Here is a 25,747-nt window from a genome sequence, read left to right as displayed (position 1 = left end):
TGAAATAGCTGGCTGAAATAGCTGGCTGAAAGAGGTGGCTGAATGAGGTGGCTGAAATTGGTGGCGGAAATAGTTTGTGGAAAGAGGTGGCTGAAATAGGTGGCTGAAATAGGTGGCTGAAATTGGTGGATGAAAGAGGTGGCCGAAATAGGTGGCCGAAATAGGTGGCTGGAATCGGTGGTTCGAATAGGTGGTTGAAAGTGGTGGCTGAAAGAGGTGGCTCAAATAGATGGCTCAAATAGGCAGCTGAAATAGATATCTGAAGGAGGTGGCTGTAATAGGTGTCTCAAATTAGTGGTGGAAAGAGGTTGCGGAAGGAGGTGGCTATAAGAGGTGACTGAAAGAGGTGGCTGACATAGATTGACTGAAAGAGGTGGCTGAAATAGGTGGTTGAAATAGGTGGTTGAAATAGGTGGTTGAAATAGGTGGTTGAAATAGGTGGCTGAATAGGTGGCGGAAAGATGTGGCTGAAATAGATGGCTAAAAGAGTGGGCTGAATAGGTGGCTCAAATAGATAGCTGAAATAGGTGGTTGAAATAAGTGGCTCAAATAGATGGCTGAAATAGGTGGTTGAAATAGGTGGCTGAAATAGGTGGCTGGAATAGGTTTCTGAAAGAGGTGGCTAAAATAGGTGGTTGAAAGTAGTGGCTGAAAGAGGTGGCTGAAATTGGTGGTGAAAATAGCTGGCTGAATGAGGTGGCTGAATGAGGTGGCTGAAATTGGTGGCGGAAATTGGTTGTGGAAAGAGGTGACTGAAATAGGTGGCTGAAATTGGTGGATGAAAGAGGTGGCCTAAATAGGTGGCCGAAATAGGTGGCTGAAATAAATGGCTGAAATACGTGGCTGACAGAGGTGGCTGAAACAGGTGGCTGAAATTAGTGGTGGAAAGAGGTTGCGGACAGAAGTGGCTACAAGAGGTGACTGAAAGAGGTGGCTGACATAGATTGACTGAAAGAGGTGGCTGACATAGATTGACTGAAAGAGGTGGCTGAAATAGGTGGCTGGAATCGGTGATTGAAATAGGTGGCTGAAATAGGTGGTTCGAATAGGTGGTTGAAAGTGGTGGCTGAAAGAGGTGGCTCAAATAGATGGCTCAAATAGATGGCTCAAATAGGCAGCTGAAATAGGGGGCTGAAATAGATATCTGAAAGAGGTGGGTGAAATAGGTGGCAGAAATAGGAGGCTGAAATAGGTGGTGAAAATAAGAGGCTGAAATATGTGGCTGCAAGTTGTGGCTGAAATTGGTAGTTGAAAGAGGTGTCGGAAAGAGGTGGCTCAAATTAGTGGTGGAAAGAGGTTGCGGAAGGAGGTGGCTACAAGAGGTGACTGAAAGAGGTGGCTGAAATAGGTGGCTGAAATAGGTGGTTGAAATAGGTGGTTAAAATAGGTGGTTGAAATAGGTGGATGAAATAGGTGGTTGAAAGAGGTGGCTGAAATAGATGGCTAAAAGAGTTGACTGAATAGGTGGCTCAAATAGATAGCTGAAATAGGTGGTTGAAATAAGTGATTGAAATAGGTGGCTCAAATAGATGGCTGAAATAGGTGGCTGAAATAGGTGTCTGAAAGAGGTGGTTGAAAGAGGTTCCTGAAATAGGTGGCGGAAAGATGTGGCTGCATGAGGTGGCTGTAAGAATTGTCTGAAAGAGGTGGTTGAAATAGGTGGCTGAAATAGGTGGCTGGAATAGGTTTTTGAAAGAGGTGGCTAAAATAGGTGGTTGAAAGTAGTGGCTGAATAGGTGGCTGAAAGAGGTGGCTGAAATTGGTGGTGAAAATAGGAGGCTGAAATAGCTGGCTGAAAGAGGTGGCTGAAATACGTGGCTGACAGAGGTGGCTGAAATAGGTGGCTGAAATAGGTGGCTCAAATTAGAAGGTGGAAAGAGGTTGCGGAAAGAAGTTGCTACAAGAGGTGACTGACATAGATTGACTGAAAGAGGTGGCTGAAATAGGTGGCTGGAATCAGTGATTTAAATAGGTGGTGTTAATAGGTGGCTAAAATAGGTGGTTCTAATAGGTGGTTGAAAGTGGTGGCTGAAATAGGTGGCTGAAATAGATGGCTCAAATAGGCAGCTGAAATAGGGGGCTGAAATAGATATCTGAAAGAGGTGGGTGAAATAGGTGGCCGAAATAGGTGGCTGAAATAGGTGGTGAAAATAGGAGGCTAAAATATGTGGCTGCAAGAGGTGGCTGAAATTGGTGGTTGAAAGAGGTGTCGGAAAGAGGTGGCTGTAATAGGTGGCTCAAATTAGTGGTGGAAAGAGGTTGCGGAAGGAGGTGGCTACAAGAGGTGTCTGAAAGAGGTGGCTGACATAGATTGACTGAAAGAGTTGGCTGAAATAGGTGGCTGAAATAGGTGGTTGAAATAGGTGGTTGAAATAGGTGGTTGAAATAGGTGGTTGAAATAGGTGGCTGAAATAGGTGGCTGAAAGAGTTGGCTGAAATAGGTGTCTGAAAGAGGTGGTTGAAAGAGGTTCCTGAAATAGGTGGCGGAAAGATGTGGCTGCAAGAGGTGGCTGTAAGAATTGTATGAAAGAGGTGGCTGAAATAGGTGGCTGGAATAGGTTTCTGAAAGAGGTGGCTAAAATAGGTGGTTGAAAGTAGTGGCTGAATAGGTGGCTGAAAGAGGTGGCTGAAATTGGTGGTGAAAATAGGAGGCTGAAATAGCTGGCTGAAAGAGGTGGCTGAAAGAGGTGGCTGAAATTGGTTGCGGAAATAGGTGGTGGAAAGAGGTGGCTGAAATAGGTGGCTGAAATTGGTGGATGAAATTGGTGGCCGAAATAGGTGGCTGAAATAGGTGGCTGAAATACGTGGCTGACAGAGGTTGCTGAAATAGGTGGCTCAAATTAGTGGTGGAAAGAGGTTGCGGAAATAAGTGGCTACAAGAGGTGACTGAAAGAGGTGGCTGACATAGATTGACTGAAAGAGGTGGCTGAAATAGGTGGCTGGAATCGGTGATTGAAATAGGTGGCTGAAATAGGTGGCTGAAATAGGTGGCTGAAATAGGTGGTTCGAATAGGTGGTTGAAAGTGGTGGCTGAAAGAGGTGGCTCAAATAGATGGCTCAAATAGGCAGCTGAAATAGATATCTGAAAGAGGTGGGTGAAATAGGTGGCAGAAATAGGTGGCTGAAATAGGTGGTGAAAACAGGAGGCTGAAATATGTGGCTGAAATCGGTGGTTGAAAGAGGTGTCGGAAAGAGGTGGCTGTAATAGGTGGCTCAAATTAGTGGTGGAAACAGGTTGCGGAAGGAGGTGGCTACAAGAGGTGACTGAAAGAGGTGGCTGACATAGATTGACTGAAATAGTTGGCTGAAATAGGTGGCTGAAATAGGTGGTTGAAATAGGTGGTTGAAATAGGTTGCTGAAATAGGTGGCTGAAATAGGTGGCTGAAAGATGTGGCTGAAATAGATGGCTCAAAGAGTTGGCTGAATAGGTGGCTCAAATAGATAGCTGAAATAGGTGGTTGAAATAAGTGATTGAAATAGGTGGCTCAAATAGATGGCTGAAATAGGTGGTTGAAATAGGTGGCTGAAAGAGGTGGCGGAAATAGATGGCTCAAATAGGCAGCTGAAATAGGGGGCTGAAATAGATATCTGAAAGAGGTGGGTGAAATAGGTGACTCAAATTAGTGGTGGAAAGAGGTTGCGGAAATAAGTGCCTACAAGAGGTGACTGACATAGATTGACTGAAAGAGGTGGCTGAAATAGGTGGCTGGAATCAGTGATTTAAATAGGTGGTTGTAATAGGTGGCTAAAATAGGTGGTTCTAATAGGTGGTTGAAAGTGGTGGCTGAAAGAGGTGGCTCAAATAGATGGCTCAAATAGGCAGCTGAAATAGGGGGCTGAAATAGATATCTGAAAGAGGTGGGTGAAATAGGTGGCTGAAATAGGTGGTGAAAATAGGAGGCTAAAATATGTGGCTGCAAGAGGTGGCTGAAATTGGTGGTTGAAAGAGGTGTCGGAAAGAGGTGGCTGTAATAGGTGGCTCAAATTAGTGGTGGAAAGAGGTTGCGGAAGGAGGTGACTGAAAGAGGTGGCTGACATAGATTGACTGAAATAGGTGGCTGAAATAGGTGGCTGGAATCGGTGTTTGAAATAGGTGGTTGAAATAGGTGGCTGAAATAGGTGGTTGAAAGAGGTGGCTGAAATAGATGGCTAAAAGAGTTGACTGAATAGGTGGCTCAAATAGAGAGCTGAAATAGGTGTCTGAAATAGGTGGTTGAAATAGATGGTTGAAATAGGTGATTGGAAGTGGTGGCTGAAAGAGGTGGCTGAAATTGGTGGCAGAAATTGGTGGCGGAAATAGGTGGTGGAAATATGTGGCTGCAAGAGGTGGCTGAAATAGGTAGCTGAAATTGGTGGTTGAAAGAGATGGCTGAAATAGGTGGCTGACAGAGGTGGCTGAAAGAGGTGTCTGAAATAGGTTGCTGAAAGAGGTAGCTGAAATAGGTGGCTCAAATTAGTGGTGGAAAGAGGTTGCGGAAAGAAGTGGCTACAAGAGGTGACTGAAAGAGGTGGCTGACATAGAATGACTGAAAGAGGTGGTTGAATCGGTGATTGAAATAGGTGGCTGAAATAGGTGGGTGAAGTAGGTGGCTGAAATAGGTGGTTCAAATAGGTGGTTGAAATAAGTGATTGAAATAGGTGGCTCAAATAGATGGCTGAAATAGGTGGTTGAAATAGGTGGCTGAAAGAGGTGGCTGAAATAGGTGTCTGAAAGAGGTGGTTGAAAGAGGTTCCTGAAATAGGTGGCGGAAAGATGTGGCTGCAAGAGGTGGCTGTGAGAATTGTATGAAAGAGGTGGCTGAAATAGGTGGCTGGAATATAGGTTTCTGAAAGAGGTGGCTAAAATAGGTGGTTGAAAGTAGTGGCTGAATAGGTGGCTGAAAGAGGTGGCTGAAATTGGTGGTGAAAATAGGAGGATGAAATAGCTGGCTGAAAGAGGTGGCTGAAAGAGGTGGCTGAAATAGGTGGCTGAAATTGGTGGATGAAAGAGGTGGCCGAAATAGGTTGCTGAAATAGGTGGCTCAAATTAGTGGTGGAAAGAGGTTTCGGAAAGAAGTGGCTACAAGAGGTGACTGAAAGAGGTGGCTGACATAGATTGACTGAAAGAGGTGGCTGAAATAGGTGGCTGGAATCGGTGATTGAAATAGGTGGCTGAAAAAAGTGGCTGAAATAGGTGGTTCGAATAGGTGGTTGAAAGTGGTGGCTGAAAGAGGTGGCTCAAATAGATGGCTCAAATAGGCAGCTGAAATAGATATCTGAAAGAGGTGGCAGAAATAGGTGGCTGAAATAGGTGGTGAAAACAGGAGGCTGAAATATGTGGCTGCAAGTTGTGGCTGAAATTGGTGGTTGAAAGAGGTGTCGGAAAGAGGTGGCTGAAATAGGTGGCTCAAATTAGTGGTGGAAAGAGGTTGCGGAAAGAAGTGGCTACAAGAGGTGACTGAAAGAGGTGGCTGACATAGATTGACTGAAAGAGGTGGCTGAAATAGGTGGCTGGAATCGGTGATTGAAATAGGTGGCTGAAATAGGTGGCTGAAATGGATGACTCAAATAAGTAACTGAAATAGGGGGCTGAAATAGATATCTGAAATAAGTGGGTGAAATAGGTGGCTGAAATAGGTGGCTGAAATAGGTGGTGAAAATAGGAGGCTGAAATATGTGGCTGCAATTTGTGGCTGAAATTGGTGGTTGAAAGAGGTGTCGGAAAGATGTGGCTGTAATAGGTGGCTCAAATTAGTGGTGGAAAGAGGTTGCGGAAGGAGGTGGCTACAAGAGGTGACTGAAAGAGGTGGCTGACATAGATTGACTGAAAGAGGTGGCTGAAATAGGTGGCTGGAATCGGTGTTTGAAATAGGTGGTTAAAATAGGTGGTTGAAATAGGTGGCTGAAATAGGTGGTTGAAAGAGGTGGCTGAAATAGATGGCTAAAAGAGTTGACTGAATAGGTGGCTCAAATAGAGAGCTGAAATAGGTGGCTGAAAGAGGTGGCTGAAATAGGTGTCTGAAATAGGTGGTTGAAATAGATGGTTGAAATAGGTGATTGAAATTTCGATTTAAAGCTTTCGTGACTGCAGGGATTCATCTTCTTGGTTCTTTCGGTAAAGTCACGTAGAAGGGAAGTAATAAAATAATAAAAATAAAACATAATAAAATTATTCTCACGACGTTTCGGCCACAACGCAAGCAGCCGTCCTCAGGTGAAGACCAGGTCTGTCGGGGAGACAGCGTCTGAATGAAACACCACCACGCTTGGAGCATATATTTAAGCTGGGTTGGAAGGGGGGAAGGGCGCCTTGACAAAATAATTTGCATATCAAGAGGAATTTAGCATATTTATGGGAAATGCAGGTATGTGATTAGTACTACTTGTGAAATGCGTAGGAGGTGGGCGGGGGGTTTTCAAAGACATTATGCCTGTGCATTATGCAGTATTAGCAGCATCAAAGGGAGGGGATAGGGGTGGCATTAATAAAGGGAAGGAATGTTAATAGTATGTAGCTGCAGTAACTAAACAACCACGTAAAAAACTAAAGTATAAACTACATAGTATCATCAGTATACTAAATATACTCTCCAATAAGCTGAGCTACTAACAGTAAGTAATACATTACAATTCTATGTCGAAAAAAATATAATATGCTTCCAGCTAAACTTTTTTCCCTTACATCACACGGGTCTACCCCGTACTATATGCTGCCATAGACAAACCCAACATTAAATTATATACTGTATTACGTCGTGAGAATTATTTTATTATGTTTTATTTTTATTATTTTATTATTTCCCTTCTACGTGACTTTACCGAAAGAACCAAGAAGATGAATCCCTGCAGTCACGAAAGCTTTAAATCGAAAGACTAGTACCTGTCAAATAAGATGGCACAAATATGCGTAGTTAAATATTTTTTACATGGTTAATAACATCTTTCCAATGATTTCTCAATTTGTACCCATCATCACGGTTGAAGTTATGTCTGTTTGTTTACCTGGATGGCTTAATGCACAAACCTTTGATGGTAGCCAGAAGGTTTGCAGAGCGCCTTGGTCTCGGAAAAGACAATATCATGTGAGCCCACAGCGTTGTAACAATGATCAGCAACGGCAAAATAATCCATTTTGCCAGCAAAATAATCAGTTTTGCAGTGTTTCAGATCTGACTTGTGCTCGCGGACCCGATCAGAGATATGACGTTTCGTTTCCCCATTGTAACAATCACCACTGATGCAACTCAGTTTATAGACTCCAGGATTTTGCAAGTCAGGAATGACATCTTTCACAGATGGGATTAGATCACGGATTTTATGTACTGTACTGAATCGGACCTGGATCTTATGTTTGTTTAGAATTTTAGAGATCTTTTTGGTCACGCCTGCTATATATGGCTTACGTGATGGTTTTGATCGGAGTTTCAGGTGGTTGTTTCTGTATGGTGGGAGAAACAGCTTGGCGGATAGTACGGTCAGAGTATCCGTTCATCTTGAGGTCCAGATGTACATGTTTCAATTAACTGGTCAGGTGGTGTTGGTCAGATATGCAATGAGCTCTGTGTTATAGTGTTTTGATGAGATAATTATTTTGAGCCGGGTGGTGGTGGGAATCAGGTTTCAAGTAGGAATCTGTGTGGGTGGCCTTCCTGTAAACAGAATGTCCCAAGGAGCCATCAGGTACCCTCTCAAACAGAACATCCAATAATGGTAGTTTGCCATCTTTCTCCACTTCCATGGTGAATCTGATGGATGGGTGTCTGAAATTGATGTGGTCCAGGAAATGGTTCAATGCTGGGAGGCCATGTGGCCAAATGACGAAAGTGTCATCCACAAATCTCTTCCACAGGGAAGGACGCACTAGCAACATTAGCAAAAACGAACGCTCTGAACTCGCGAATTTAAAAAAAAGAGAGATGATATAGTCATCCTCTCTGCTGACAAGGGCAATGCTACGGTTATCATGGATAAAGACTCGTACAACAACAAAATCCAGGACCTACTCAATGATGGTAGTTGCTCCAAAATTAAAAGTGATCCTACTAACAGCCTAACGACTAAAACCAACAAGATCATCACTAGTTCTACTTCCCTAATTGAACCAACCAAACGTTCCTTCCTAAAACCCTCGGCTGCAAGACCTCCCAGATTCTATGGTCTTCCCAAGATCCATAAAGAAGGCACGCACCCCACTACGGCCCATACTTTCCACGATCAACTCTCCTACCTACAAGCTAGCCCGTTTTCTATCAGATACTCTGCTTCCCTTCACTGGCAAGACCACTTCAGCAGTACTTAACTCAACCCAATTGGTTTCTATGGTCAAGGACATGGTACTGTCTCCTGACGATATTCTTATCAGTTTTGATGTGGTCTCTCTGTTTACCAAAGTCCCAGTGCCTGACACCTTAACAATAATTGAAAACTTGGTCCAACATGGACTGAACTCGGATGTACCTGCGTTGGTTAGGCATTGCCTCACCAACACTTATTTTACCTGGAATGGCACCTTCTACAAACAGAATGAGGGTACCCCTATGGGCTCCCCCTTGTCACCAGTGATAGCTAATGTTTTCATGGAGAAGTTTGAATCAGACGCCAACCAGACGTCTACCCTGCGTCCTTCCCTGTGGAAGAGATATGTGGATGATTCACCATGGAAGTGGAGAATGATGCTAAACTACCATTCTTAGATGTTCTGTTTGAGAGGAGACCTGATGGATCCTTGGGACATTCTGTTTACAGGAAGGCCACCCACACAGATTCCTACTTGAAACCTGATTCCTACCACCACCCGGCTCAAAAGAATTCTCTCATCAAAACACTATACCACAGAGCATATTGCATCTCTGACCAACACCACCTGACCAGTGAATTGAAACATGTACATCTGGCCCTCAAGATGAACGGATACTCTGACCGTATTATCCGCCAAGCTGTTTCTCCCACCATACAGAAACAACCACCTGAAACTCTGATCAAAACCATCACGTTAAACAAACATAATATCCAGGTCGGATTCACTACAGTACATACAATTCGTGATCTAATCCCATCTGTGAAATATGTAATTCCTGACTTGCAATACCCTGGAGTCTATAAATTGAGTTGCATCTGTGGTGATTGTTACATTGGGGAAATGAAACGTCACGTCTCTGATCGAGTCCGCGAGCACAAGTCAGATCTGAAACACGGCAAAACTGATTCTTCCGCCGTTGCTTATAATTGTTACAACGCTGTGGGCTCTCATGATATTGTCTTTTCCGAGACCAAGGTGCTCTGCAAACCTTCTGGCTACCATCAAAGGTTTGTGCATGAAGCCATCCAGATATACAAACATAGACATAACTTCAACCGTGATGATGGGTACAAATTGAGCAATCATTGGAAAGATGTTATTAACCACGTAAAAAATATTTAACTTCGCATATTTGTACAATCTTATTTGACAGGTACTAGTCTATTTAACCGAGTTGTTGACATCCCTAGCGTTTAACAGTGCTGCTATTTTTTGGTTTTGGAAGCCAACATCGGCCGTAAATCTTGCGGAGGTGCTTAACCTGTACCTTCCCTTCTAGCCCCGCCCACCTCCCCCTCCCAGTCCCTGACTGCCACATTTAGATAAGCTCCTCCCCCCTCCCCTTAACCAGTATATAAGATCTTGTCTCTTGGATTTCCCTTCACTTGTTACAGTAAATTTGGCTGTGACGGTCCCACCTGAAGACGGAGACTGGTGTTGCCTCCTAAACGTCGTGATTTAATTTAGTTATTTTCATTTATTATTGTTTTATTTTATTATTATTTTTTACCTACGTGACTTTACCGAAAAAACCTACGAGTACAGTACACACCAACTGTGCCATCTGTAAAGGATGTGATTTCTGATATGCAATACCCGGGTGTCTACATGCTTTCCCACCTGATGACGGACACTTGTGTTGCGCCTGAAACGTGATTTATTTTATACCTACGTGACTTTACCGAAAGAACCAAAGAGTATGGATTCCTGCAGTCACGAAAGCTTCAAATTAAGCTAGAAATAGGTGGCTCAAATAGGTGGCAGGAAAAGGTGACTGCAAGAGGTGGCTGAAATAGGTAGCTGAAAGAGGTGGTTGAAAGTGGTGGCTGAAAGATGTTGCTGAAATAGGTGGCTGAAATTGGTGCCTAAAATAGGTAGTTTCTCCCCTGCACGGCAATGTTGGAACAGGTGATGATTGGCTTTGTCCCGCTTCTAATCCGTTGGCGAGAGAGTAAAATGAAAGATCACTTTGGAGGCCCGGAGCGAGCGACGCAGGTAAATCGGAATCGAGTTTCATTTGAATAAACCTCGAAATCGGATACGCGATTCTGATGCTGAGCCTGAACAATAGGAGGCGGAGAGTCGAGGGAGGGGGAGACACGGAGGGCAACAGGGAGCCAGGACTGCGGTTTGTATAGTGTGTGTGGGTTTGTGTATGTAATGATGTGTGGCTGTTTGTGTAGTGTGTATACGTGTGTATGTGCAATGTGTGTGGCTGTTTGTGTAGTGTGTATGAGTGTGTGCAATATGTGTGGGTGTGTGCATTGTGTGTGGGTGATTGTGTAGTGTGTGGCTGTTTGTGTAGTATGTGGGTGTGTGTGTGTTCAATGTGTGTGCGTGTGTATAGGTGTGTGCATTGTGTGTCGGCGTTTGTTTAGTGTGTATATGGGTGTGTGTGTGGGCATGGGTGTGTGCAATGTGTGTGGGAGTGTGGGTGTGTGCAATGTGTGTGGGAATATATGGGTGTGTGTGTATATATTGTGTGGGGAACGGCAGTATAGTAGTTTGCGCGTTGTGCTACGAACCTGGCGACCCGAGTTCGATTCCCGCTCACGGAAAACACCAGTGACGATGGTCTGAACCGGTCCTGGGCCTCCCCTAGGTCGACTCGGCCTCAAATGAGTACCTGGTGTGGTCTAAACATCGCCACTAGGGAGAGATAAAGGCGGCCGGGCGTGGTGCTGGCCACCCACCCCCTCGTGTGCCGTGCCGGCCTTCATAGGTGCTCGCTAACAGCACTTGCCCCAACAGTCTGTTCAGGCTATACGGGGGATCTTTGGCTTTGTACATTGTGTGTGGGTGTTTGTGTTATTATGTGTACGTTTATGTGTGCAATGTGTGTGGATGTCTGTGTAGTGTGTGTGTGGGTGTTTGTGTAGTGTGTATATGTGGGTGTTTGTGTAGTGTGTATATGTGTGTGTGGGTGTTTGTGTAGTGTGTGTGTGGGTGTTTGTGTAGTGTGTATGTGTGTGGGGGTGTTTGTGCAGTGTGTATGTGTGTGGGGGTGTTTTTGTAGTGTGTATATGTGTGTGGGGGTGTTTGTGTAGTGTGTATATGTGTGTGGGGGTGTTTGTGTAGTGTGTATATGTGTGTGGGGGTGTTTGTGTAGTGTGTATATGTGTGTGGGGGTGTTTGTGTAGTGTGTATATGTGTAGTGTGCATATGTGTGTGTGGGTGTTTGTGTAGCGTGTGTATGTGTTTGTGTAGTGTACCATGTAGGGTCATGTAGCCCGCATGCCCAGCCACCGCATGCCTAAACAGCTTTTGTTCGGCTGGATAGAGGGGACTAAACGGGCGCGGCACAGAATAGAGAAGAGACGGAGTGATGTGGTACAAGAGGATGTGGAGCCAAGTATATTTGCCGATCACCGGTACCAGCGGTGTCAAGATCGGCCTCTGTGGAGGAGGCTCGTGAAGGACGCCACAACTGGGCAGTTGGGGGCAGTCGCCATCCAGCAACAATGGAGCGCAGAGGAGCGACACAACAACGAGCGGAGCGCCAAGTGGCTAAAACACAGCATGTTGGTACAATAGGGAGCACAGGTGGTGCATCGGCCAGTCATCTCAGTCAGTCGACCCATGACACCTCCTAGGTCTGCCCGTGACCTCCTGCCAGCGGGCCTTCGACACTTAACCTGCACATATCCTGGCACAAGCGCCGTGGTGACGTCACCACCACTTTATGGCGAATGGCGGTTGTGTGTATGGATTGATATGTTTATCGGTCGTGTGTATGTGCAGTCTGTGTAGGGGTTGATGTGTGTGCAATGTGTGTAGGGTTGACATGTGGTATGGGTTGATGTTTGTGTGTGTATGGGTATGTGTGTAGGGTTGACGTGTGGTATGGGTTGATGTGTGCGTGTGTGTGTATGGGTTGATGTATGTGTGTAGTGTGTGTATGGGTTGATGTTTGTATATGCAGTGTGTGTATGGGTTGATGTGTGTGTGTATGGGTTGATGTGTGTGTATGGTTACATCATGGGACCTCCTTTGTCAGTACCAAAATATGAGAATAGGTTTTCCCCTTTTATCTGGCAACAAAACAGGTGTGATTGGTCCACACCAGAGACAGCTTTCTTTGGAGGCTAGTCTCAAATGGTATTAGACCAGAGGATACCCTAGACCAGAGGACGCCTTTTAGCGAAAACCTATTTGGCGTTCCTTTTCACGTTCCTCTGGTCTAACACCATTTGAGACTAGGCTCCAAAGAAAGCTGTCTGGTGTGGACCAATCAGTTTCAAAGTCAATGCCTATTTATCAGAGTGTTTTTCGTTTGCATTCTGACCACAAGTATTGTGTTTAATGCATACATGATTCCTTGTAAAAGGTTTCAGGTTGGTGTTTTAACATCTTAACACCTGTTTTGTTGCCAGATAAAAGGGGACAACCTATTCTCACGTGTGTGTATGGGTTTATGTGTGTGTTGTGTAGTAACTCTTGACACCAAGGAGACGTGTAGAGGAAGATGGAGACGAGGATTCTTACATAGGGCTGCTTGCCGTTTATTCACACTCTTGCACACTCTTATACACTCTGTTTACACTCTATACTCGACGCTTACACACGTCAGAACTCTGTCCTTTACGCGGACATCGCTCAGCTATCTACACCCCGGTACGGCTTCTCTTATGCCTACCCCCTCGTCTGCCCTGGGCGGGGGCTCACCCATTACCACCCGGCGACGAGGTGAGGCCTCGACATCACTAGCCCTTCTTCGGCGGCGGCTGGGATGTCTTCCATGCAGGTTCTCGTTCCCATCTTCTCTCTCCCCACGGCGACCCCGCCCTCGTCCCGGGGTCCCCCTAAAGTACCCTGCCGCCTCGATGACATGTCATCACATCACGTCATCCCACTCCTCTACAGGTGACATGACGTCATCCCCCTACTCTACATGTGTATGTGAAGTGTGTGTATGGGTTAATGTGTGTGTGTGCAGTGTGTATGGGTTGATGTGTGTATGTGCAGTGTGTGTGTAGGGGTTGATGTGTGTGTGTGTGTAAATTAAATTCATGGCACAGTTGGTGCACTGTGCTACGATACAGGCGACTTGTAATTCAATTCCTGGCTACAGCTCGCATCAGTGGCGAGTGGTCAGATTTTGTGGCAGTTGATCAACTAAAGATTTAGTTTTGGGGGATACACAAACATGAGTCCCAGTATAAGCAATAAGATGAATCTCTCGGAATGTACTTATGCGTGTCGTGCATGTGTTTGTGTGTAAGTATTTAATTAATAAATAACAATATAAACCTCTGGGTCTGAGCATTAAATAATAAGTCTTGCATCAAACAATGACCCCTATGCTTATGAGACACTGAATGTCGAAACCGGTCCTAAATTTGATGATATGAAAGCAATGCTGCTGAATTATAGACTCCCAGCAACACCGTGTGGCTAATAGGATGTGTAAACTATTTTTGTTTTACAGTAAGATCACCGATTACTGTATAACCGGCGGCTTCGAGGAGGAAGGGGGCGCCGGATTTTCATAAACCCTAAATAATCACTAATAATGATTTTAGTTAAATTGTTTTTTTCACATTCTTGTATGACACTGTTTTTAGGTGTTGTGTATTGCATGCTGTTTTCGCCGGATCGGCCCGGGACCACGGGATAAATGTTGGAAGCCAGATAATTGCGCACCAGATAATCGATGATCAGCTGTATTATTTTAATGGAGTGATTGATGTGGGAAGAAATATTGTGCATTTATTTATTATTGTATGTAAGCAGTCGCACTGGGCGGCTAAAACACAGAGAAATGCCCCAGTGGAGAGCACTGGTAGTGGTGCAACTGTCAGTCATCTGAGTGCATTAAGATGGCTGGCACATCCGATTAGCGTGGTTGGCTACGTACGGTGCGAAAGATTGGCCTACACTAGTCCCTCGGTTAGCGTTTTTAATCCGTACCACGAAAACTTCTGTTGACCGAAATAACTGTGAATCTAATTAAGGCATTACATGTTAAATAATTACATGTTAAAAGCACTAATTTATGTTTCATACAAATAAAATGTTAACAAAGCCAATTGAGGTCTAAACAGCTCATAAATGGGCATCGCTGATTGGCTGAGGCATGCTCAACCCACTTAATGAGCGCTTGGATTGGCCGAAATTGGCTCCCACGTGCACAACGTAAACATACCGTTAGTCACCATTTAATGTTAGTGATACCATAGGGTCCTATGAGAGCAAAACATTAACCGATGTCACTGTTAACTGAGGGACTATTGTACATGCATTAACGCATAGCACCTGGGCCTGTCCCATGACCTGCCAACTCAGAGCCTTCCACACTTCATTTTATATCCTCATGGTGCACGACCTTCCTGAAATGTACTTTTGAGACTGGGGTGAGGCTTTTCTGGGTACCAACAAAAGAGTGATTTCCCGCTCAAATGATCAGTGGAGAGGCATCGTCGCTCACTTCCTCTTTACAGCTCATGAGCCAGCGATGGAAAATCCCACATTGCTATGGCGAGAGCGAGTTTTATTCTTCATGGGACAACCACTGTACAACATGGCACTGATTTTGTTTTGCCCTGGAGAAAAATGATGGGCTGAGCCAATCATCCTAACCAGGAGTCGAACTCATGGCCTTCCGATTGCGAGCCGTTTAATCTACACCGCTGAGCCACAAGCATAACAATAATACTAATCTCGCATGTAGAGATTGGTATATATTTGTTTGTATCGAGTGTAATTAGTTCACATTAACTCCCCGACCCACATTCACCAACAACGGAAGTAAATTATTGATTCTTGAGTTGAATTGCGACCCTGAGTTATGGTTATTGAATCGCATGTGTGGGGGTATTGAACATCACTGCTGGCTATTTGCACACGCAAAAGAGACCATTCACGCTCAAAAGACTGCAACCTACACAAGCAGACAATATGCCTCCACATACATAATTGAAGGTAAAACAGGAGTTGCGTTTCGATGTTCAAACACCAAATATTTCCCTTTTTCAAGGCATCAAGTCTACATTAACCACATTTGTGGCAAAACATGCAAACAAACGTGCTCTGAGAATATATACATTGTCTTTGCAACTGATTGCCCTACAACCAGAGACGGCCTTCTTTATGGCTTAGTCTCACCAGTCTCAGTCCAGAGAACGCCACTCACTACAGTGAGGGAAAAAAGTATTTGATCCCCTGCTGATTTTGTACGTTTGCCCACTGACAAAGAAATGATCAGTCTATAATTTTAATGTTAGGTTTATTTGAACAGTGAGAAACAGAATAACAACAACAAAATCCAGAAAAACGCATGTCAAAAATGTTATAAATTGATTTGCATTTTAATGAGGGAATATAGTATTTGACCCCCTCTCAATCAGAAAGATTTCTGGCTCCCAGCTGTCTTTTATACAGGTAACGAGCTGAGATTAGGAGCACACTCTTAAAGGGAGTGCTCCTAATATCAGCTTGTTACCTGTATAAAAGACACCTGTTCACAGAAGCAATCAATCAGATTCCAAACTCTCCACCATGGCCAAGACCAAAGAACTCTCCAAGGATGTCAACGACAAGATTGTAGACCTACACAAGGCTGGAATGGGCTACAAAACCATCGCCAAGCAGCTTGGTGAGAAGGTGACAACAGTTGGTGCGATTCTTCGCAAATGGAAGAAACACAAAAGAACTGTCAATCTCCCTTGGCCTGGGGCTCCATGCAAGATCTCACCTCGTGGAGTTGCAATGATCATGAGAACGGTGAGGAATCAGCCCAGAACTACACGGGAGGATCTTGTCAATGATCTCAAGGCAGCTGGGACCATAGTCACCAAGAAAACAGTTGGTAACACACTACGCCGTGAAGGACTGAAATCCTGCAGCGCCCGCAAGGTCCCCCTACTCAAGAAAGCACATATACATGCCCGTCTGAAGTTTGCCAATGAACATCTGAATGATTCAGAGGACAACTGGGTGAAAGTGTTGTGGTCAGATGAGACCAAAATGGAGCTCTTTGGCATCAACTCAACTCGCCGTGTTTGGAGGAGGAGGAATGCTGCCTATGACTCCAAGAACACCATTCCCACCGTCAAACATGGAGGTGGAAAGATTATGCTTTGGGGGTGTTTTTCTGCTTAGGGGACAGGACAACTTTACCGCATCAAAGGGACGATGGACGGGCCCATGTACCGCCTCCTTCCCTCAGCCAGGGCATTTAAAATGGGTCGTGGATGGGTATTGCAGCATGACAATGACCCAAAACACACGGTCAAGGCAACAAAGGAGTGGCTCAAGAAGAAGCACATTAAGGTCCTGGAGTGGCCTAGCCAGTCTCCAGACCTTAATCCCATAGAAAATCTGTGGAGGGAGCTGAAGGTTCGAGTTGCCAAACGTCAGCTTTGAAATCTTAATGACTTGGAGAAGATCTGCAAAGAGGAGTGGGCTAAAATCCCTCCTGAGATGTGTGCAAACCTGGTGGCCAACTACAAGAAACGTCTGACCTCTGTGATTGCCAACAAGGGTTTTGCCACCAAGTACTAAGTCATGTTTTGCAGAGGGGTCAAATACTTATTTCCCTCATTAAAATGCAAACCAATTTATAACATTTTTGACATGCGTTTTTCTGGATTTTGTTGTTGTTATTCTGTCTCTCACTGTTCAAATAAACCTACCATTAAAATTATAGACTGATAATCTCTTTATCAGTGGGCAAACGTACAAAATCAGCAGGGGATCAAATACTTTTTTTCCCTCACTGTAACTCATTCACCCACTGATCCACCTTCTCAAGCACTTACTGAAGTAATCATTAACCCACTCACTAACTCACTCACTCACCCATCCACTCACAACACTTCCTTTTCTACTTAATCCGCTCTCTGCTCAACTTCAGATTTTACTTCTGTCTTATCTGTCCTCAAGCCCTGATAGTAACCATACTCAAGTAAAAACAACGGGTTATACTCTAAGCTATTGCAACCTTGGTAAGTGCTGTTTTTTAGGCTGGCCACTTGAATTTTTGGCCTATGGACCTGTTAAACTGTGTGCACGCGTGTGTGTTATTTTGTGCACAGCATGCGAGGTTAAGCTCAGATTATGCACTATTTAGAGAATTCCCAAGTGGCCACTAGATTATACATCGGCCACTGCGACTGTTGGATTTAGCTTTTATAGCACGCAGCTCGCTGCGTTTACAATCAAGGTTGCTGAGACCCAGGCCCAAAAGCCCCAAACGCCAAGCCGCCACCAAACAAAACAGCATATTTGTCATTGATAAGAGTGGGACGTGTTTCTTTGAATTGAGCAAGATTTTTACGACTGTTATTTCATTAACGTATTATTTACAGGCAGTCCCTCGGTTAAGTGACATCGGTTAACATTTTTGCGGTTAACTTTTCATCTCCAATAGGAAAACCATGGTTTCGACGAACGTTACAATGTTGATTAACGATATGTTTACGTTGTGCACGCGGATGCCAATTTAGGCCAATCCAAGCGCTCGTAAATGGGGCTGATCCATGCCCTCATCCATCAGCGATTCCCATTTATTAGCGTTTAGATCTCGACTGGCTTTGTCTACATTACATTTTCTGTTTTGGCAGTGGAAACCGCTCCCTTTTACTTACTCGGTGATTTTTACTTAATTTTCAAGTTATAAGTAAATTCGATTCACAGTTATTTCAGTTAACGGTAGTTTTTATGGAATGAATTAAAAACATTAACCGAGGGACTACTGCATTGACTTATTTTATTAATGTATTGACTTGATTAATTATTTGATCAATTGTAGTACTAATCATGTATGGATGTTTGGAAATCATAGCCACATCCCCAATGCCATCGGGTATATAGATTGTCACATATATAACAGTTTAAATCGTGGTTGCTTTGGATAGCATCGTCTTTCCCATAGGAATGTGGGATTTCCATCACTAGCTCAGAGCTGTAAGCAGGACGTGAGACCAGTGAATTCAGTTGCTCATTTTAAGTAGGAAGTGGCTCTTGTTTAGCCAGGGAAGCTTCAACCGAGTCTCAGGAGTATCTTTCAGGAGGGTCCAGCACCCTAAGGATATTGCGTGAGGTGTGGAAGGTTCTTGCTGGCTGGAGGAGGTCACAGGGCAGGCCCAGGTGCTATGGGTTAATGCGCTTTGGTGACTGGCTGGCAGATACACCGCCTGCACTCGCCACTGTGCCACCTCGCTGGCGCTCTGCTTGCACACAACAGACACAATTTACTTCCTTCCAATATCTGTCCCCTCAAATAAAAACAATATCGTTTTTCTACACATCCCATCAGCCACATGTCCTTCTCGAGAGGGCATTATATTTGCAGCAATGGGGTAATACAACACACCTCTGGACTGCTTTTAACATTCGGTATCTCTTCAGCAGAGTCAGCCTTGCTTGAGCCTATGCCGGTGAACTGCCAGATGTGTCCAGGCAATGGTCCTTTCTGTTTGATACAAGTTCAATTTTTTAAGTTTATTGTCCTTACCCCACACCTCCGATTAGCACGTTTGGCTGACCCTGTGAAAGAAGTTCAACGTACATACATACATGAATATTTAGACAGACACACATACATACAAATATATACAAATGATACATTTCCCAATCGCCTTAATAGACAGTTGGGGCAAATGCTGTTAATGGGCACCTATGAAGGCTGGCACAGGACACGAGGGGCCAACTTTGTCTCCCTAGTGGCGATTATTTACACACGGTACTGGGTACTCATTTGAGGTTGAGTCGACCTAGGGGAGGCCCAGGACCGGTTCAGATCATTGTCACCAGTTGTGGCTGTGAGCGGGAATTGAACTCGGGTCGCTGGGTTTGTATCGCAGCGCGACGCTACCGCTCCCCACAAACGCGCACACGCATGGTAGATACACAATTTGAGTTGTCTTTCACTGCCGTCCAATGCTTGTGTTTTGCTCTCAGGTTTGAGACCGTGGGGAAACAGCCATCATGTCATCAGCGCCGTGCGTGACGGAGGACATCCTGGAGGAATTGCAGGTGGCTGCAGCCCAGAGTTTGGAACTGGTGGATGCTGCTGAACATTACGACATCATCAGAGAACTGGGCAAGGGAACGTACGGAAAGGTGGACCTAGCAGTGCACAAGGGCTCCGGTGAGTAATCTTGGAGCTCTGGTAATGAGCTAATATGATTTGTAAATTTGATTCTCAACAGTGGTATCTCACATTAACATCACTAGCCCTGGCCACTTCTTTATGACCCTTGGGCTATATCCATTTCAAACCTTTTGAAACAGTCTGCCTCAGCAGCAGACTATGCTTTCCCACCTGATGACGGACACTTGTGTTGCGCCTAAAACGTCGTGATTTATTTTATTTTATACCTACGTGACTTTACCGAAAGAACCAAAGAGTATGGTATTGAGAGTTTAATTGTAATGTAAAATGTTATTGAGGGGACTGTGTGTTGTTGTCTTGCTGTGGTCTGGGACTGTTCTTACTGTTGTTTTACTGCTTTTTCCAAGCTTGGGAATTGATTATGCAATTTTAACTGATATACTTTATTTATTTAAGGGGTATCAATGGTTGTGTGATGTTATCTTCCTTTCCCGGTATGCAGGTCGGGGATTTGATCCTGACCCTGACGCCTGCTGTATTATTTGGAGGTTTTGCGTTTCTCTCCACGCAGTCGCGCGGATTTTTTTCTCCAGGTCCTCCGGTTTTTCCCTCCACATTTAGAAAAATTCATTCAGATTATTTAGATTATTTTGCTGTGATAAATGTGCAACTGATAAGTCACTGTTGAGCTATAATTTGCGGCCAGGTCACTTCTAAAAAATAAGTTAATACCTTCAGTGGGCTTTGCCTTGTAGGATGGGAATGGCTTGGTTTTATTTGTATGTTTTGGGTGATTTGTTTACCTTTCTTGTATTTTGCACTTCTATCATTTTTATTGTTTGGTGTAACGTTCAGACCTGCCCCTACTGGAGATCTTTGAAGAAGAGCTTTATAGCTCATCAGATTCCTCCAGTATAAATAAATATTCAGACCCTGATTTTCTTTAACCGATCTGTTTTTCTGTCCCTTAAAAAAAAAAAATTTCTACACATCACGTCAGCCATGTGACCTGGGGGAGTGGATAATTTCAGAGCAGCCATTAGTTTATTAAAACATGCTCACTCCGGAGCGATTTTCAACATTCAGCATCACATCGGCCGAGTCCGCATAGCTTGGACCAATAACTGGCGTACTGTCAGATTTTTTTAAGTTGGGGGTCCTCGATGAGTGCCGTTAGATGCGAGGTCCTCATGCGATGTTCACCAACTCAATGCAGTAAAACACTTAAGCAGCTCCTTCACGTGTCTGTCCCACCTGGCTGATCTCGTCAAGAAACATAAACCATCATCACGCAAACTCCAATGACCCTCGCAGTGGCGGCTTTTGGCTCACCATCAAACAAAGACGGTCACCGCATCGCGCGGTTTCCGAAGCGCTTCTGCGGCCATCTGGAACACTCTTCCTTCAAATATTAGGAAGCCACTGGATCTATGCACTTTAAATCATTTGGATTGAAAACTGATTACTTTAGAACGACTTTTTGTGTTTAGTTTGTCCCCCGCACCTCCAATTAGCACGGTTGGCTCCGCATGGTGCGACAGAAGTTCAACATACATATTCTTGGGTCTTTCGGTAAAGTCACGTAGATAGGTTAAAATAACCTATCACCTTGCCATACATAGCAGGTGTTACAAAAAAGATTTCCAAAATCTTGAACAAACACAAGATCCAGGTTCGATTCACAGAACACAAAATCCGTGATTTGATCCCATCTGTGAAGGATGTGATTCCTGACATGCAATAACCTGGTATCTACAAATTAAGTTGTGTCTGCGGCAGCAGTTACATCGGGGAAACGAAACGACATGTCTCGGACCGTGTTCGCGAACACAAGGCAGATTTGAAACACAGCAGAACCAATACCTCTGCCGTGGTTGATCACTGTTTTAATGCGGTGGGTTCACACGATATTGTTTTTCCGAGACCAAGGTACTCTGCAAACCTTGGGGCTACCATCAGAGATTTGTCCATGAAGCCATCCAGATATATAAACACAGACACAATTTCAACCAAGATGGGTACAAACTGAGCAATAATTGGAAGGACGTTATTAACCGGTTTAGGTCATAACTGGCTATGATGCCCCCCTTCCTGTCTGCTGATGTTAGCAGCTATTCTCAACTCTGAGTCACATTCACTAACACAGCTTATCTCTCCGCCTGCCACCGATTATCTATTCCCCCCCATCTCTCTCCCCCTGCCGCCGATCTCCCTCTTATCTCACGCACAGCCCCTTATCTCTGCCCCACCCCCTTTCTCTCCTCCTTCCTCCGATCTCCCCCTTGTCTCACTCGCAGCCCCTTTCTTATCTCTACCCGCCCCCTCTCTCCTCCTGCCGCCGATCTCCCCCGTGTCTCACACGCAGTCCCCTTCCTATGCCCCACCCCCACCCCTCTCTCTCCCCCTGCCGTCGATCTCCCCCTTGTCGTACGCGCAGCCCCTTTCTTATCAATACCCCACCCCCTCTCTATCCTCCTGCCTCCGATCTCCCCCTTGTCTCATTCGCAGCAGTCGTTTATGACTCTTGGGGTACGCCCATTTCTACCCTTTAGAAACAGCCTGCATCAACAGCTTTACTCCTACCTTATATAACCTCTTGTTGCAGCAGCTCTTTCTCCTTCGTCAGCATTTCCCCTGCTGTGTTGGTCTCACCTGATGACGGTTGCTTGTGTTGTGATCGAAACGTCGTGATCTATTATTTTCTACCTACATGACTTTACCGAAAGAACCAAAGAGTAAGGTTCAAAGAAAATAACAAAAATAACTAAAAACTACAACGTTTCGATCGCAACACAAGCAATCGTCCTCAGGAGATAAAATAGCGGGAAAGCTGCTGAGGCAGGCTGTTTTAAAGGTTTGAAATCGGTGTAGCCCAAACGAAGTGGGCAGGGATAGTGATGTCAAAGTGAGAAATTTGCATTTAAATATAAGGTCCGGAGAGCTACCTCCATGACGACGAAGGCACAGTGGTGGCCATTGTATTGTGAGAGATTAGCATGTCAATGTAAGATCGCAGAGCCATAGCCACATCGAGGACATGAGCGACGGTGGCTGTGTTAGTGTGAGATATTTAACCTGTTAATGTAAAACCAGAGAGTCGAAAATAACTGGTAACATTGGAAGATAGGATGGAAACATCACAGCCAGTAATGACTTTACCTGGTTAATAACGTCCTTCCAATGACTGCTCAGTTTGTACCCATCTTCTCGGTTGAAATTGTGTCTGTGTCTATATATATGGATGGCTTCATCAACAAATCTTTTTTGATAGCCAGTGGGCTTGCAAAGTACCTTCGTCTTAGAGAAATCAATGTCGTGTGAGCCCACCGCATTAAAACAATGATCAGCCACGGCCGAGGTATTGGTCCTACCATGTTTCAGATCTGCCTTATGTTCACGAATATGGTCCGAGACATGTCACTTAGTTTCCCCAATGTAACTACTGCCGCAGACAGCTTAGTTTGTAGACGCCGGGGTATTGCATGTCAGGGATCACATCCTTCACAGATGGGATCATATCACGAATTTTATGTACTGTGTTAAATCGAACCTGGATCTTGTGTTTGCTCATGATTTTGGAAATCTTTTTAGTGACCCCTGCTATGTATGGCAAGGTGATGGTTTTGATTGGGTTCTCAGATGGTTCTTTCCCAACGGTTGGGGTGATAGCTTTACGGATTGTGTGGTCTGAGTATCCATTCTTCTTGAGAGTTTGGTGTATGTGTTCCAGTTCACTGGCTAGGTGATGACGGTCGGAAATACATCGAGCTCTATGGTGTAGACTTTTGATGAGGGAATTCTTCTTGGATGGATGGTGGTGGGAGTCAGGTTTTAGGTAGGCATCCGTATGGATGGCTTTCCTGTTGACAGTGTCCCATTGAGCAATCTGATCTCTTTTCGATTAAAACATCCAAGAATGGTAACTTGCCATCCTTTTCCACCTCCATTGTGAATTTTGATGGCTGGGTGTATGGAATTGATGTGGTTAAAGAATTGGTTCAGAGCTGGTCGGCCATGTGGCCAGATGATGAACGTGTCATCTACGTACATCTTCCACAAGGACGGACGTAGAGTGGATGCCTGGATGGCATCTGTCTCAAATTTTTCCATGAAAACATTGGCTACAACTGGAGATAAGCCATCCATATATATAGACACAGACACAATTTTAACTGAGAAGATGGGTACAAACTGAGTAATAATTGGAAGGACGTTATTAACCAGGTAAAGTCTTAACTGACTGTGATGTTTCCATCCTACCTTCCGATGTTAGTAGGTATTTTCGACTCTAGTTTTACATTAACAGGTTATATGTCTCACACTAACACAGCCACCATCGCTCGTGTCCTCGATGTGGCTGTGGTTTTGCGATCTTACATTGACATGCTAATCTTTCACAATACAATGGCCACCTCCATGCCTTCATCGTCGTGGATGTAGCTCTCCGACCTTACATTTAAAATGCAAATTTTTCACTTTAACATCATTCGCCCTGGCCATTTAGTTTATGACCCTTGGGCTACACCCATTTCAAACCTTTAAAACAGCCTGCCTCAGCAGCTTTCCCGCTCTTTTTTCTCCTGATAATGATTGCTTGTGATGCGATCGAAACATCGTAGTTTTTTGTTATTTTTGTTATTTTCTTTGAACCTATCTACGTAACTTTGATAACAGACCCAAGAATATGAGTTCCTGCAGTCACGAAAGCTTTGAGTTAAGATTCAACATAATACATACACACATCCACGTGAAAAAGTTAAAGCATTGTAAAACTATGGCCTTCTCGTATGTAAAAAAGTGTCTATAGACGCAGTGTAAAATATAATCTGTGCCTTCCCATACATACCTGCTGTGACAGTTGGTTCAGAAACATGCTGAACAAAAAACAAAAAAATGCACAAGGAGGACAGGGACGCAACGACCTATCTCAATGCCTGTGCCCCCCTCCTCCTTTCTCCCGACTCACTTTTACTGAAATAGCTACAGATGGTTTTAACCCATATACAATAATATGTAGGATATAACTATATATATTATTTTAGTTAAAAGACAGTGTCATGATGACAGTATTCATGACAAGATGTAAAGGTACAATACTCACAATTAAGTTATCATACGTCTTACTTTCAGTTAGCAAAAATCCTGGTGTTCAGTAACAAACACTAGCAGTAGCACGACTAGATTTCACGCGAGGTATTTTTCGGAAATATGTTTTCATTCGTAACAATGTTTTTGTATGTATGGCATGTATGGTTAACTAGCGGGAATTACCCGGCCTTGCCGGGGGAAGAATATATTTAAAAACTTGTGTTCTCTTAAAACATAACATATACATACACAAATACGTAGCTATTGTGAAAGCCCGGCGTTCTGTTTGTCCATTTGTCTGTCAACACAATTACCAGAGGCTTGCAGAAGTCCTGAATCAAAAAATGGGGGGTAAACCGTTGATATAAAAGGTTCTTGAAAATTGTCAACCTCCTGGTGGATGTTGATAATTAGTTGAGGTTTATAATGTACTTTACCCACAGTTTTTAGATACAGTGGCACCTCGGTTAACGATATTAATTGGTTTCACGGAAACCATCGTTAATTGAAATTGGGAAATACATGTTATAAGGCTTAATTTGTTCCAAGACAATCAGAAGTTGACCCTTTCAACCCTAAAAACATAGTTTGTTAAAGGTAAACACATAATTTTAATAAATCAATTTTATGATAACTTATTAAAGCATTAATATTCATAAATAGAATATAAAAAGGCGCATAATTAGTGCATAAAATAAAAATTCTTACCTTAGGCTAAGAAGATTAATAGGTGAGCTCGCTTTTGAAATATTGATAGCTTTTCAATATCAAATATTGAAATATCAATTATTGCAAAGCCAGCCAGTTTCTCTCAAAACGCTCATAAAGGGCATTGCTGATTGGCTGAGGTCTGCTGCGTCCACTTAGGAGCGCTCAGATTGGCCGAAATTGGCGCCCGTGTGAAATCGTAAACCTATCGTTAATCGAAAATGCATCGTTAATAGAGACAGTGGGACCTTATGGCAGGCGGATCGTTAATCAAATTTCGTTAATTGATGGCATCGTAAACCGAGGGACCACTGTACACTCCTGAGAATGGCAGTGCCGTGGTAACACTCGTGCCTCACAGCAAGGAGGGCCTGGGTTCAGGTCTAGAGTTGGGCACCTATCTGTGTGGAGTCTGTCTGTTCTCCCCCTGTACTACAGAGTGAGCAACTGGAGTCTGTATGTTCTCCTCCTGTTATACAGCGAGAGTGAGTGTAGTTTATATGATCTCCCCCTGTTCTACAGAATGAGCGAGTGGGGTCTGTATGGCCTCCCCCTCTTCTGCAGAGTGAGAGTGAGCAAGTGGAATGTGTATGTTCTGTCCTTGTTCTGAATTGAG

At 44.2% G+C, this 25,747-nt stretch overlaps 1 protein-coding gene across 1 annotated transcript in view; it reads left to right on the top strand.

Moving 5' to 3' along the window:
• Window positions 1–25,747, top strand: part of LOC144735929 (serine/threonine-protein kinase SBK1-like) — a 58,435-nt gene that overhangs the window by 18,444 nt on the left and 14,244 nt on the right. The window contains exon 2 of the mRNA XM_078618509.1: window positions 19,182–19,371. Coding sequence (XP_078474635.1) covers window positions 19,209–19,371 — 163 coding nt within the window. The 5' untranslated portion in view covers window positions 19,182–19,208. The remainder of the gene's footprint in view (window positions 1–19,181; window positions 19,372–25,747) is intronic.

Source organism: Lampetra planeri, chromosome 58 (genome assembly GCF_965212315.1).
Source record: "Lampetra planeri chromosome 58, kcLamPlan1.2.h2, whole genome shotgun sequence".
Classification (NCBI taxonomy): domain Eukaryota; kingdom Metazoa; phylum Chordata; class Hyperoartia; order Petromyzontiformes; family Petromyzontidae; genus Lampetra; species Lampetra planeri.
This window is presented reverse-complemented; position numbering and strand designations above follow the sequence as displayed.